The sequence below is a fragment of the Anser cygnoides genome, chromosome 11 (genome assembly GCF_040182565.1).
Source record: "Anser cygnoides isolate HZ-2024a breed goose chromosome 11, Taihu_goose_T2T_genome, whole genome shotgun sequence".
NCBI classification, from domain to species: Eukaryota; Metazoa; Chordata; class Aves; order Anseriformes; family Anatidae; genus Anser; species Anser cygnoides.
The window spans coordinates 3429611-3443734 of NC_089883.1; the positions used below are offsets into that span (position 1 = coordinate 3429611).

Below are 14124 nucleotides of genomic sequence, written 5' to 3' on the forward strand. Positions count from 1 at the left end.
TACAGCAAGCGGCATCGCAGCGCCCGTGAGGATATGTGGCAGCTGTGGGGAGGGCTTGCTAGCAGAGACATCAGAAACCTAATAAATTCCCAGTTTTCTGTCATTTTTCATTAGCCGAGGCTGCTGGCAGAGGAGTGGTGTTGCCATCGGTTGTCAGGAAAGGATTTCCAAATGCAGTTGTGAAAGATGCTCCAGCACGTTGGGACGGCTCCTGGCAGGGCGCGGTGCAAGGCTGCAGCTCTGACATGCAGGCACAGCAGTTGGCTCTGTCCTGGTGATTTTATTCAACATTCCCCTCTTGCCTCTCTCCAAAAGATGTATTCCTGCCACGAGTCTTTACAAGGGGTCAGAAAAAGCAAGTGTGGGCTGTTGCTGTAGGAAAAGGCAGCCGTACCCCTGCTCATCTCACACAGTGCTGCCTAGGCTGGAAGCACCAGAAGTCTTAAAAATGGATTCTTTTTTTTTAAAATATCCCCCCACCTGCTTTCTACATCCAGAGAAGAACTGCAGCAGCAGCTATGGTGAGGCCAAATCTTTCCCTAATCAAACTCCCTGTGATCTCCTGTGACAGCCCGGACCTGTAACCGTGACATTACTGCCACGTCCCCTGGGCACCGTGTACCTGCCCAGGGCTGGGGGCACCCAAAAAGGCACACATTAACACGGAAAATATTGTGGGTGATGTGTGCAAAGCAGGCAGGGCTTGATCCTGCAGTGGTTTTCACTGAATCTGATGTTAGGAGACCCTGGGACCTTTTCGGATGTGCTCTCCAGCATCGCCCCAGCATTATTCCTGCTGCTGAGATGATGCCAGGCTCCGCAGGCTGCAGCTGAGGCTTCTCCAAGCAGGGGGTTTCTGTCCCCCCCCGCACACAGCAGCTCGGGGTGGCCTTGCCAAGTGCCTCAGGACCAAAGCGGCTCGTCGTCCAGCGTGGCTCGTAACTCTTACAAAATCCCTGGATGTGGAAAGCAGCTCCCAAACGGGAATCTTTGAATTCCACGAACAGAAGTATTTCTAAATGATTACATTACTGCCTCTTGAAAACACATGGTGGAAAATCACACAGCGGTCCAGAAGAGGTCTTCTCTTCTGCAGTCTCTGCTCAGAGGAGACCGCATCCTTTTACAGCATCCAAGGAAACATTTGCCAGGGTGTCAGAAGCTTTCTGCTCATCATCTCCAAGAAAAGGCCCCGCAAGGGTCATGTGCAGCTCCTCCGAAATCCTAACACTCCGCATGAGAAAGAGCAGATACAGGCTCCCAAGGCTGCGCCTATTTCTTTCACGGGCCTGTTGAAAGTCCTAATGAAAACCAAGTTTCTCTTGTGCTCTGCCTGTACTGCGGAGTCGAAAAGCGAGGAGTTGACAACAAGGAAAAGAAATCCCGAGACGCAGTTTTTTTTTTTTTGGTGGGGAAGTAATTTGGCGTCATCCCCGCGTCTGGCCTTTAGATGAACACATCAGCAGCGACTCGCTGTGTTCCTGCTTCCCTTCGGGTCTGGGTCGGAGGCAGCCCCTCTCTGCTGGAGAGGCAGAGCCGAATCATTTGCCCCGTGGGTCAAAGCCATGTGCTTTTCACCAGGACCGGTCATTTGGGAATTATGCTCGAAACGAATTGTGAGCACACTTTCTCAAGCAATAGGCACGATAATTAGTCATTAGCACCTATCATGTTTTGCTTCTTTAATAGCTGGAGGATAGAACATTTGTTAATACTTAGTGGTGTTTTCTTGGGGTTTGTTTCTGTTAAATCAGAACCTTTTGGAAGCAGAGCCCGCAGCTGCAGGCAGCTCTCCTAAGGTCTGCAGTTGCATCTCCGTATCCCAGAATGGCACAGTCAGTTTTTCTTGGTTTCTTCTGGGGTACAAAAGGCTTCCAGGTTAAATTCTGGTTTATTCTTTAAAAACAAAGCTCATATCTGTGTGTCAGATACACCCGTGGGGAAGGACATTTCACAAAATGAGCGAGGTCTTCTCTTGAGGGTTGCCTGTGGCTGCTCTCGTCTTTCTTCTCTCCGTCAGGTTGGGTCTGGTTCATCTCGTCCCCCTTATCCACAGGAGGACAGCTTGCTTACCAGTTAAGAGGACCAGGCTCCTTTATCCTTATTCAGATAAGGAGGATGAAGCTCTCCATTTATTGCAGGGCCAGAAGGGGGGAGGTTCTCCTCCGCTTGGCCTCAGCAGTTGGCTCCCACGTGGCACAGATTGCTCCCATCTGCAGGTCTTGGGTAACGAGAGCGTCGAGGTGAAGTGCATGGTGCCAGCTTTGAAGGCAGATTCATTTTTGTAGGTTTTCTCCTTTCTGTTGCCGAGTTAGGCCTACTTTAAAGGCCTACTTGGTTTGAGAAGCTCTAAGTGAATAGGTGATTTTAAAGCTTTTTGCTTGCTTAAGCGAGATAGCATTTAAGGGCGGTTGTTTAATTAAACAGCTACTCGGTATTGTTAACAAAAGATTAAACTCAGCAGTGACGCTCCTAACTCACAGATGCCTTGGGAATTCAATGACCTTGAGTTTGCTGTGCATGAGTCTTGCCTTGGACACTTGGCTTCCTTTCCCGAACGCTTTGCAGAGGGGAGCGAGGCTCCGCGAGGCTCCGGGGTGAAGCAGGCGCCTTTCACCCGGAGCCACGTAAGAAGAAGGGATTGTGCTGACCGAGTGCATTTCTTGCTCAGAGCATGCCCTCAGGTCACGGCGGATCGCATCTGGGGCTGCCTCTGCTCCTCTGGCAGCCAGCTGGGGCAGTTTGGGGTGCCGGCCGCTCGGAATGTTTGGCTGAGATTCTTAGTTTAGGAGACGGAGCAACGGGAAGCGGAGGTGCGTGATGGCACTGGCGTGAGAAGTGACTCGGCCGAGGGATCAGCTGGGAAGGAAGCCCCGTGTCCCAGCCGAGCGGCATCTCCTGCATCCCTTCCTGCATTTTGGCATTTGGGGGGGGTTATGGGGCTGAAGGAGTGGCCAAGTTGGCTGGAAACGAGCATTCACCGGTTCCTTCCCCGTGTTTCCCCCCACCGTAAGAACTGCCCAGGAGCGTCTCCAGTCACGCAGTGGCTGACTGTGGGACTGCACATCGGGATTTAAAGCAGAAAGGTTCTCAGGATAAGAACCTTGTGGATGCAGATCTGTGTTTGGAGAGGTCTCTGCTGGCTGAGGAAGCAGGGGGCTGGCGACCTGCTGTGGCTAATTGCCCCAAAGCGGCAAGGCCTGATGATGAGCACAGCCACGGCAGCGACCCCGCGGGGGAGCAGCCCCCCGCCAGCCGCCCACGAGCATCTCCTCCCAGCTAGGTGACACGAGCCAGGTTTTTTTGGGTTTTAATTAGTTTGGCTTTGTATTTAAAGCACATCTTGGGCATTTCGAAGGCTGCCGTACGACATGTCTTGTCCGCGAGTGCTTTTCATGAGACTTGTGGGGCTGTGTTTTCCGGGCTGTGGCAGTACAATCTGGAGCTGTGAGAGAAAGCCCTCGGGGGCTAATCCGTGGCTGGAGGCCAGGTTCTGCATAAACCGGTCTTATTTTTTAAGTCCATTTTCTCCGGTACACTTTTTTTGGCCTGCAAAAGACTTCTTCATTTAAAACGAAGAACATAACACTCTCTCTTTCAGTTGGTCTTCTGGCCGGGAGCCAGGAGTGCCCACAACAGCTGTACCACAGTTTAAACCTTCAGTCTCTAATGGTTTGGGGAACATTAGGGTTTTTAAGGCTTCAACAGGTCTAGAGTAAATAGTGATCAATAAAGAGTAGCTCTTCTTTGTATCCTTACGCTCTCGGTGCTCTGCACTAGAATAAAGCATGCTTAGAATATAATCACTGCAAAATTAATATCCGTGAAAGGTTCTTTTTTTTTTTTTTTTTTTAAGGGAATCACAGAGAAACCTGTTTCCCTGAAAGAAGAGTTTGCAAGAGTTCAGCGAGCAAGAGCCGGGTCAGAGCCATGTGAAAGCTGGCACGCAATGCCCCGAGACATGTGCCCTTGTGTCGCAGCCCGCGGGGAGCGCGTGGACCGGCTGCTCCGGGGCAGGGACAGCAGCTTGCAGGGCTCCCTGTCTCTTCCACCTTCTGCCGCCCACCCATCTCTATTCGTAGGGTTGTGTAAATGTCCGGTCGCTGCCGTGCTTCCCACGAGCTGCACTCAGCGTGGGCCGGAGCGCTTGGCTCCTTGCAGGTGTCACCTCCTGGGCTGGAGCAAGGTGGCTGCGGCGGAGCAGATGTCTCTGGTCCCAGTCGCTCTGGGTTGGAGCACTGGGAAAGTCTCGCAGAGATTTGTTTTATCATCAGCTCGGGTTCCCAGCTTTCGGAAGAGGCAAGAAGTGCTACTGAGCATTCAGAAGTTAACCTGCCTGGCTAAGGGGTTGTTCCTGCGTGGCAAGCCACATCTTGGAAATACTCCTGCTGATTTTCTCTTGCTAGGGGTTCCAATCTGTACTTCCACTGGGAAGTTTCATAACATTTTCCTACCCATCAGTATCCCATTAAAGCTTTGTTGTGTAATCTAAAAGCCTTTCTGCTTTCATGGTTTCCTCTTGTAGCTAATTCGGAATGCCCTAGATGGCAGTTCTGGAATAAATGCACTCAGGCTGCATGGTCTTGATTTTGGTTTCGTATAAATTGAAAACAAGATCTGAAATTAAACCCTATTGTTCGTTTCCCTTTAAATAATAGTTGCCTAATTATGAGTTTTAAGAATATTTATCTAATGCTACAATACTCTGGAAAGCTTGTGCCTATGGTTCTAGTTAAAATGTCGATGAGATCTTCAGCCTGTTACCATGCACATTTTATTTGTAGTGCTATATATATATATCACTATGAATATATATATATATATATATGTTGTGTTGCAGAGGGTAGATCAGTGGAGTCAGTACAAATATACGTGGGGGTATTGCAGTTTTTGTGGCTTTCTCTTGCTATCTGAGCTCTCCGTTATAACAAATGGTGCTTCCTGACTGCAAGTCTGTGTGAGCTGAGGTCTCCGAGAGCCCTTAGCCCAAGCAGCAAGGGTCGAAGTGGATGAAAAATAAAGTGTTATTAGCAGAGGAAGCAGCGCAGGGACACCAGTGAGGAACAGGGTGCAGGTGAGTGGCAGAAGAAGCTGCTCGGGAAAGCCCGAGCGAGGCTCCCTGCAGCTGGGCACCTCTGTGCTGCACGCAGGAGCACACAGCCAGCCTCTGCCTGTGGCACTCTTAAATCCTGCACTCTTCTTAAATCCTGGGCGGCTCGTCTGTGCCGTGCCAAGAGCCCATAGCCAGGAGCTTCTCCCTTGGCCTCGTCGTGGTATGATATTAATAAGAGGCAGCCTCTGGCCCGAATTACAGACAGCAGGAGTCCCTTGGGGGAGAGCGGGCAAGAAGGTGAATGGGGGCAGGAGTGGAGATGGGGAGGGTGAAGAGAGATGGAAAAATGTGCTGGCTTTCTCAGCCCAGCTGAAATTCACCCCTTCCTTCGAAATTAATGACATTTGTTCAGATTAAAACCCAAGCATACGCAGGTTGCTCCTGCGTTGTCCGCAGTGATCCGCCGAGGTTCAGGTCGAGGTATGTGCGCATCTGGGTCGTTGGGACAGCGGCGATTAAACCCAGGTGTCAGCTTATCCCGGGGATTCGATGTCTGTCCACAATAATGGGAAAAATGCGATTGAAGGCCTAATGAAGGGGCCTTTCTGTGCGCGTGCTTTTCCTGTTAGTGCTCTGTTCAACGGTCGTCATACGTGGGTCTTTGTTATGTTTGTCTTTGGGATTTTAGCCCTGCTAATTTTTATAGCCCTTGTGTACGTACTGTATTATTACCTATGGCAAATTCTGCTGGCGTAACGCACACTGGGTCCTCTGTTAAACAAAGCCGCGGTGTCCGCTCCTCCGGCAGGTCGATGGCATTTGTGTTTCAATGCAGAATCAACCTGTGATCCTTTAAAATGTCCGTTGTCTAGGCTGGTGTGCAGCATTGACCTTGAGGGTTAGATTTTTCTCCATCTCCTCCTTTTTCTTTCAGCCTGTTTCGCACGTTATCATCCTGGTTTGCATACACCTTCCATTGTGTCTGCCCGGGCCACTGGAAGCTGTAAGGCTGGTCTGCCTGCTCCTCTTACATCGTGGCTGTCCGCAAGGCTTCTGGATCTAATCTTAGCTTGCTATCTTGTTCTGAGAAAGCAATTTCCATTTTAAAGATGCTTTTATTCTATCACACATACACGTCCTGTGCTGTCTGCCTTCTGGAGCTGCTGCCGGAATCTCAGGTGCATTGTGCTTTCTACTGACATTTTAAATGACAGGGGAACTGCAGCTTGTTCTTCCTTCCTGCATGGCAGTGCAGGACTTGGGCTGGCATACTCAGCACCTCAACCCAAACGTCCATCAAGTTGGATTTTTTTGCGCCTTTATTCTGTAGCTCTAATGCCTGAACAGCATTTGGGTGTAATGGAAAAGCTGTCATCATCCTTGCTTACTATATATTCGGTATCCTTTTTGTTGTTTTATTATCATTATTAAAGCCCAAGGGATGCAAAGGAATAGTAAGGGTTTTGTAGTGAACGCTTTGTGTTTTTATTTCCTGGCGATTGCTGTTAGGAAGAAATGAGCTTAGGATCTTCTTACTGCTCAGTTGTTTGGCTGACGCTGGTGTCTCCAGAGTGGGCTGTAGTAATCCCAGATCCACGGTAGATGTTTCTTTCACCAGTTTACAATGAATAATCCTCTTAATTTCCTCGACTAGCAGCTGGTATTGCTACAACCTGTGCCTAAAACCAAGAAGGGCTTATTCAGAAAGCTTTCTGGCCGCGCGAGCATTTTCTCCCCGTGGGGGCTGCGTGGGCTGACGTTCCCAAGTCCGGCACTGCAGGGCCGCTAACTTCTCCTTCCTCTCTTCTAGATGCAGCAGCTGTTTTACGAAAATTACGAGCAGAACAAAAAGGGCTATATCAGAGACCTGAGGAACAGCAAAATCCACAGGGCTATCACGCTGCACCCCAACAAGAACCCCCCATACCAGTACCGACTTCACAGCTACATGCTGAGCCGCAAGATAGCGGAGCTGCGCCACCGCACCGTGCAGCTGCACCGAGAGATCGTCCTGATGAGCAAGTACAGCAATACAGAAGTCCACAAAGACGACCTGCAGCTGGGGATGCCGCCCTCCTTCATGCGGTTCCAGCCCCGCCACCGGGAGGAAATCTTGGAGTGGGAGTTCCTTACGGGCAAATATTTGTACTCGGGTGCCGACGGGCAGCCCCCTCGCAGAGGAATGGACTCTTCGCAGCGGGAAGCGCTGGACGACATCGTTATGCAGGTCATGGAAATGATCAACGCGAACGCCAAGACCCGGGGGAGGATCATAGATTTCAAGGAAATCCAGTATGGCTATCGCAGGGTGAATCCCATGTACGGGGCAGAGTACGTGCTGGACTTGTTGCTCCTGTACAAAAAGCACAAGGGGAAGAAGATGACCGTCCCCGTCAGGAGGCACGCGTACCTGCAGCAGACCTTCAGCAAGATCCAGTTCATGGAGCACGAAGAGATGGACGCCAAAGAGCTGGCCAGCAAAATTAACCAGGATTCCGGATCCTTGTCCTTCCTCTCCAACTCGCTGAAGATGTTTGTTCCGTTCCAGCTCAGCAGATCCAAAGTGGAGAGGAAGGAGCTCAAAGACCAGAAGATCAACATCCTGATTCCCCTCTCCGGACGTTTTGACATGTTCGCGAGGTTCATGGGGAATTTTGAGAAGACGTGCCTCATTCCAAACCAGAACGTCAAGCTGGTCGTCCTGCTCTTCAATTCCAACTCCAACCCCGACAAAGCAAAACAAATCGACCTGATGAGAGATTACCGCTCCAAATACCCCAAGGCCGACATGCAGGTTTTACCGGTGTCTGGGGAGTTCTCGAGGGCACTGGCTCTGGAAGTCGGATCCTCTCAGTTCCAGAACGAGTCTTTACTTTTCTTCTGTGATGTTGACTTAGTGTTTACCACAGAATTCCTCCAGAGGTGTCGAGCCAACACAGTTTTGGGTCAGCAAGTATACTTTCCCATCATTTTTAGCCAGTACGATCCAAAGATTGTTTATAGTGGAAAGGTTCCTAGTGACAATCATTTTGCCTTCACCCAGAAAACAGGTTTCTGGAGGAACTATGGCTTTGGTATAACCTGTATTTACAAAGGTGACCTTCTTCGAGCCGGCGGCTTTGATGTCTCCATCCAGGGCTGGGGCCTTGAAGACGTAGACCTATTTAACAAAGTCATTCAAGCTGGCTTAAAAACTTTCCGAAGCCAAGAAATTGGAGTAGTCCACGTGCATCACCCTGTTTTTTGTGACCCCAACCTTGATCCAAAACAATATAAAATGTGCTTGGGGTCCAAAGCTTCGACGTATGGGTCCACGCAGCAGCTGGCTGAAATATGGTTTGAAAAAAATGACCCGAGTTTTGGGAAAAGCAGCAATACTAATGGCTCAGTGAGGACAGCCTAATGTCCAGCTATGCTGGAAAAGACTGTTTTTTTTAATTATCTAATTTATTTTTGGGAAAATGTTTTTTGATAATTCACTTTTAAAAGACCACACAGGATATATTTTAGAAATCATCGTTGTTTTCTTACAAAGTGCTCATTTTGAGAAGAACAAGGCCGTTGGTTTTTTTGTTGTCGTTGTTGTTGTGTTTTTGTTTTTGAACAAAACTGTGATCAATATTTGCCTTCAGACAAACAAACAAAAAATGTTTAAGAATTATCTGACCGATCTGCGGAAGCCTGACTTGAATTAGAATTTCCTTATGAACAAAACATTGTTTCCTACCTTTTCCATTGCTGTCTTCGTTGCTAGGATTCTGTAAATTGGGACCTGAGCGTTCAAGCAGAGTGACAAAACGCTGTATCTAAAAATTGTTGTGACTGCTACAGTGCACAGATTCTGCTTTTTTTTTGTTAAGGATAGCCATTATTTTTAAAATTGTGTTGGAACAAAACGAATCAGTGTGGCGATGGTAGGGGTGTTCGTTGCAGGAGTTTTTACAAATGGCTGATTATTTCAGTTAAAATACACTTCCACTTGTTATGGCCAGGCAACTTGAAGGGAGGGGAGAAAGTAAGCACAACCTGCGATCAGATGAGTCCTAGTAGAAATTTTTGTCTTTTATACTCGGTCCGTGCATGGATCCAATGTTGGAAGAATCCGTGGTGGATTCTGTATATTATCCTCAACCGCTGTCCTGTCTGGAGCTGAGGCCGTGTGATAGAGAAAGGCTGAAGCATAAATGAATGAAATAAATCAAATGAGAATCTCTCGCAGAAAAGCGACAGTACACACCGAAAAATTAGAGCTCCCTAACGAGGACTTTGAAAAAACTTCCGTACAAAGTGTACTGCACCTGATTGCATCGATTTTGTTCGGTTACGTAATGTTAATGGGAACAATTATTACATTTGATTACTAGTTTTGTTTTGTTTGGTTTTGTTCTCTGTATCTGATAGACCTTTAATTTATTTAATATCCATTGTTTTAGGTTCTTGACCTTTCCTTGAATATCTGTTAGTCATTTTAATATTTTATATATATATATATGTGTGTGTAAATATATATATATATATTAGGAATGTATTGCATCTTCTCACTGATAAGGTAGCGTGCATCATATTTGCAGCAAATGATCTCCAAAGATTACTTTCTAAAATATTTTTTCATGGATCTTTTTTTTTTTCCCAAATTTCTTTAACATTTTTGGAATGACTTACGAAAGCTTAGGAATTTTTTTGGTATTCTAAGAGGAATCGGGGATGGGGAGGCTGAATACAAGGAAAGTGTGATCCCTGTGAATAAACACCTAGCAAGGTTAGAGAAAATATACAAAATAAAGTGCCTTAAAGCCAGAAAGGGAACCCTTTATACTGAGACTTAAGCAGTGAATGGACGTTGTCGTTGAAGCAGATGATCTGTCGGGACCTACCTACCTGTAAATATCTTGCTCAGCAGAAACAAAAAATAAAAACCAGCGAACAATATATTTTTCTATCGTATCCTCCAGCACCATTTTGTCTCGTTGCTCTCAGTTCCACTTTGCCTACTCTTTGGGAAGTGGAGAATGGCGAAAGAAAGGAGAAAAAACCGATGCTTAGGTTGTTGCCACGTCTGAGGGGATCTTATGGAGTAATTGCTATTCCAGTAGAAAAAAAAATAACCATTGTTTACACATGTATGGAATATGAACTGCAACTAGCGTAGAGTCGATGTCTTATAATGTTCATCGTTTTTTGGTGACAGTCCCAAGGATGTAGGTACTTGGATGGATTCAGTGCATGGAATTTTTTTTTTTTAAGACTTGCTTCTAAGATGCAATAAAGATTTTTTTTATTTGCAATCGGAGCTCCTCATGTCGTCTGCCGCCGTCCGTGCCCGTGACGCAGCGTGGGCGCAGCTGTGAAGGTGAATTGGCCCGGGGAGGTAAAGCCTGGCAAACCCCAGCCCCTCTCTTCCAAAGGGTTTTGACCTCTCTGCTGTGTTTCGGCCTGGAAGGAGCCTCGTGCCACCTCGCCGGGCTGGGGGAGAGGGAGAGCAGCCTTCGGGGCAGGTCCCCGGGTGCTCCTGGTTGGGTTTAATGGGGGCTTTGGGCTTGTCCCTGGGGAGAGATTAAAAGTGCTCCCGCTGCTAACACAGACATCTGAAAACATCCGTCACGACACATCTGAAGTGACAAGGCTGAACAACTGAGTCGCGTTTTGTGTATTTAAGACACAGTAAAAATAATTGTGAGAAGTGTTGAGTACTTATTTTTAATAGCCCTGCCGCCTTTATCACGGGTGTTCAATATCGGTGTGGGGCTTTTTAATGTGAAAAATAAAAAGTCCCAAAGCAAGAGTCTGAGGGATTGCAGAAATGTTTCTTTGCAATAGGGAAGGGGGAAAAAAACAACTTGTATTTGTGGCTGCAGAACAGAGTTTGAAGAATATGAACCCTAAAGAACTGCACCAGAGGATGGGGGAAAAAAAGCCCTATACTTACAGCGTATTTATTAAAGTTTATGATTATGCAGGACTTTTTTAGCCCATAACAGCTGGTAAAAGCAGAATGCATTTAAATGGAAAAAAGTCATTTAATGAAAAGCACCCGTCCAGTGTTTTTTTTTTTCAGTTGCTGCAGTTCTGGTCCAGCTCCCAGCCAAGCTCAAGGAGTGAACGCGAGTTGTGCACCAAGCTCGGAGTCAGCTCTTGGGGCCCACATCTTAATTGAGCACATATTTTATGGACTTACAGCTTCAAAGTAATCCATTTTAACATTCACTTTTAAATTATAACCATCTATGATAAAGTCTAACCTTATAAAACAACATTTTATGCTAAAATAAACTCTATTTGCTGCCCGAGTGTTAAGGAGGTTGCGCAGGTGGAAGCCATTGGCTCTCAGGTGCTAACCCAGCCTTCGACGGAAATTACTTTTGGAGCTGGGACATTGCCCTTGCAGTTTGCTTCATTGTTCGGTTCAGGGAGAAGCTTTCTGATTTCTGAACAGTGAATTAGCAGCGGAGACACCAGGAGCATTTGCCTGTAGCCTGTTCAGAACCTCAGGGTGTGAGGACATCAGTCTGAAGCAACTCAGTGACTGAGAGCAATTTGCTCAGCTGCTTCTCTTGTGCATTAAAACTGTTAAAAATACGCAAGGCACTTCTTTCCCTTGTTCTCCCCGTGTGCTTAACCATGGTGCAGGGTGGCGAGGGCGGCCTGGCCGAAATCTGTGGTGAGCCTCGGCCTGGGGGCGTCATCGAGGCTGCACTGGGCTTCGTGCATCACACACAGGAGTTAAATCAGACCTGACCCTTCAGGGAGGAGCTGGATTTACTGCCACCCTTGTCTAAAAGCGCTCCCCTCTCAGCAGCTTCTGCCCTTGCTCAAGGATAAATGGTGTGCAAAGAGGGGATGGGGAACGAGAGACAGCAGGATGGGGAACGGCGGCACGGCGCTTCGGTGGCCGCAGCGCTCGGAGCGCCTCTTTGCAGGTTAAATATTTGTGTGCAGCTTTGCAGAGTCACGGTCTGTGGAAGGATTTCAAGTTCTGGTCCTTCAGGCACAGCGGGTTTTTATTGCCCTGAAAATGAGTTACCAGCTTTGGCCTCCAAGCGAGTTCCCTGGACCTGGCCATACGGCGCCTTCCAGCAACATCAGCAAGAAAGACCCAACCCCGAATCTGCTTAGTCTGGAGTTTTTGGTGAAGGGCTAACTTTACGCTGCAAATCATTAGACTAAGCCGTTTTGCATGAATACTTGCTAAAAATATTCCACTTGCACAGCCAGCCTCACTCGAGAGATTTTTTTTTTTTTTGGAAGACGTCCTTCAGAGGCCGTGCAAGCCGCGCGAGCAGGTTTCTGTTCGCCCGGGCAGACGCTGCCGGGTCCCCCGAGCCCTTTGCTTGGGGATCAGGTTGCTGGGCCCTGCTTTAAGCAAATGTTTTTGTGCCCAGCTCTGTAATCTCTACTGCTCTGGGAGCGTGAGTTATTGCTCTGGCTGGAGCAAATTCACTTTCTTCTTGTTCGTATTGCACTCAAAGGCTTTTTTCTCCGCGGGACATGGGGAAGGCTTGGGGATGTCAGCTCCCTTGGCCTGGGCGCATTTGAGCTGTGTTGCAGACTCAGCCCATGGGCTTCCCCCCGTGTCCTGCCCCTTGGCACTGCTGCCCCAGGAGCTTCTCTGCCCTCTTCCAAGCTGCTGCCGACGTTTCCCAGGTGCAGGCGCCCCAAAGTGGCTCCTCGGGGGGAGCGGCGCTGCCAGGGCAGAAATCCACCGGGCTGCAAATCACGTTTATGAGCAGGGAGGGAAAAAAAAAATTAAAAAAAAAAATCAAATTAACATAAAAAAAAAAATAACAGACTGAATACCGGGCTGGCTGTATTTGCTTTCACACTTTAATTCAATAAAAACCTCAACTTTAATTGACCTGAATAAGCTCCAAGGTTTCCAGCGGGCTGGAAGCGGGGGTCCCCGGTGCAGGGGAGCTTTGCTGGGCGCGGGGCCGGCTCCTGCTTTGCTGCTCGCCGCCTCTTTGTTCCTTTAGAGAGGGAAGACAAAAAGGAAAAACCCACAAAACCCACACCTTTCTGCTTTATTGACTTTTCAATGATAGGGCTCCTACAAAGGGCACAGTTAAAAGCCACTTGAGTGATTGCGTGCTAAAACAAATGCCCAGAGCAAACAGGCTGTGACATGGGGAAGATGGGTGCTGTTTGCTCTGCTGGCGCTGGCTCCCCGGGCAGTGTTTCAGGTGCTTCTGAAACGAAAGGTGGGCCCCGGGGCACCTATCCCTATCCCTATCCCTATCCCTATCCCTATCCCTATCCCTATCCCTATCCCTATCCCTATCCCTATCCCTATCCCTAATCCCTATCCCTATCCCTAATCCCTATCCCTATCCCTATCCCTATCCCTGTCCCTATCCCTGGCTCCTTCCCCATCCTCATCCTCATCCCTTTCCCCACCCCAAACCTATCTCCTGTCTCCTTCCCATTCCCTTCTCCACCCCTTCCTCATCCCTTCCTCTTCCCGTCCCCACCCCAATCCCCTTCTCCTTCCCCAACCCCATCCCGTCACCATTCCCCTCCTCATCTCCACCCCATCTCCATGGCTGCAAACCCGGGGACGTGGCCGATGGCGTCTGTCTCCACAAGCCGATGCTTTCCTTCATTTCTGCTCTTCGGAGCAAGCACTGCGGTCCTGTGCCTGGCACCCCCCCCCCCCCAACCCTGGCTTCTCCCCCAAAATAATAGGAAAAAAATTAAAAGAGGCAAAGCAGCGGGGCACTGCCGGGATCACTGCCCTCCCCGCCTGCTTCCCAGCCAGCTCCCCGCCTTGAGACGCGGCCAAGGTAATGCCTGTCAAAACGCAGACAGGTCTGGGAGTCTAAGTGGAAAGGACTTTGTTGTTTTTTTTTTAATTGAATTGTTTTAATTGCTTTTTCTCTGAGCATCCCTGGGCCGGTTCTGGCAGGGCCCGGCAGCGTTTCCAGCCGCTGTTTGCGGGCAGCGTGCGCGGAGCTGAGCCGGGCGCCGCCGCCGTCTCCCAGGAAATCAGGAGCCGCGTGTAAGCGAAGCGCGGGGTGTTGTTCGCACAAAAGGAATCGTGAGTTGTTTGTTTCTTGTTTGGGAAACTTGACACAGCT

The 14124-nt window shown here is 48.6% G+C and overlaps 1 protein-coding gene across 1 annotated transcript in view; it reads left to right on the forward strand.

The window, feature by feature from the left end:
- The window catches only part of CHSY1 (chondroitin sulfate synthase 1), a 67042-nt gene extending 56309 nt beyond the window's left edge, over positions 1 to 10733 (forward strand). The window contains exon 3 of the mRNA XM_067003826.1: positions 6864 to 10733. Within this exon, the coding sequence (XP_066859927.1) occupies positions 6864 to 8456 (1593 nt within the window). The 3' untranslated portion in view covers positions 8457 to 10733. The remainder of the gene's footprint in view (positions 1 to 6863) is intronic.
- The last annotated feature ends 3391 nt before the right edge of the window (positions 10734 to 14124 follow it).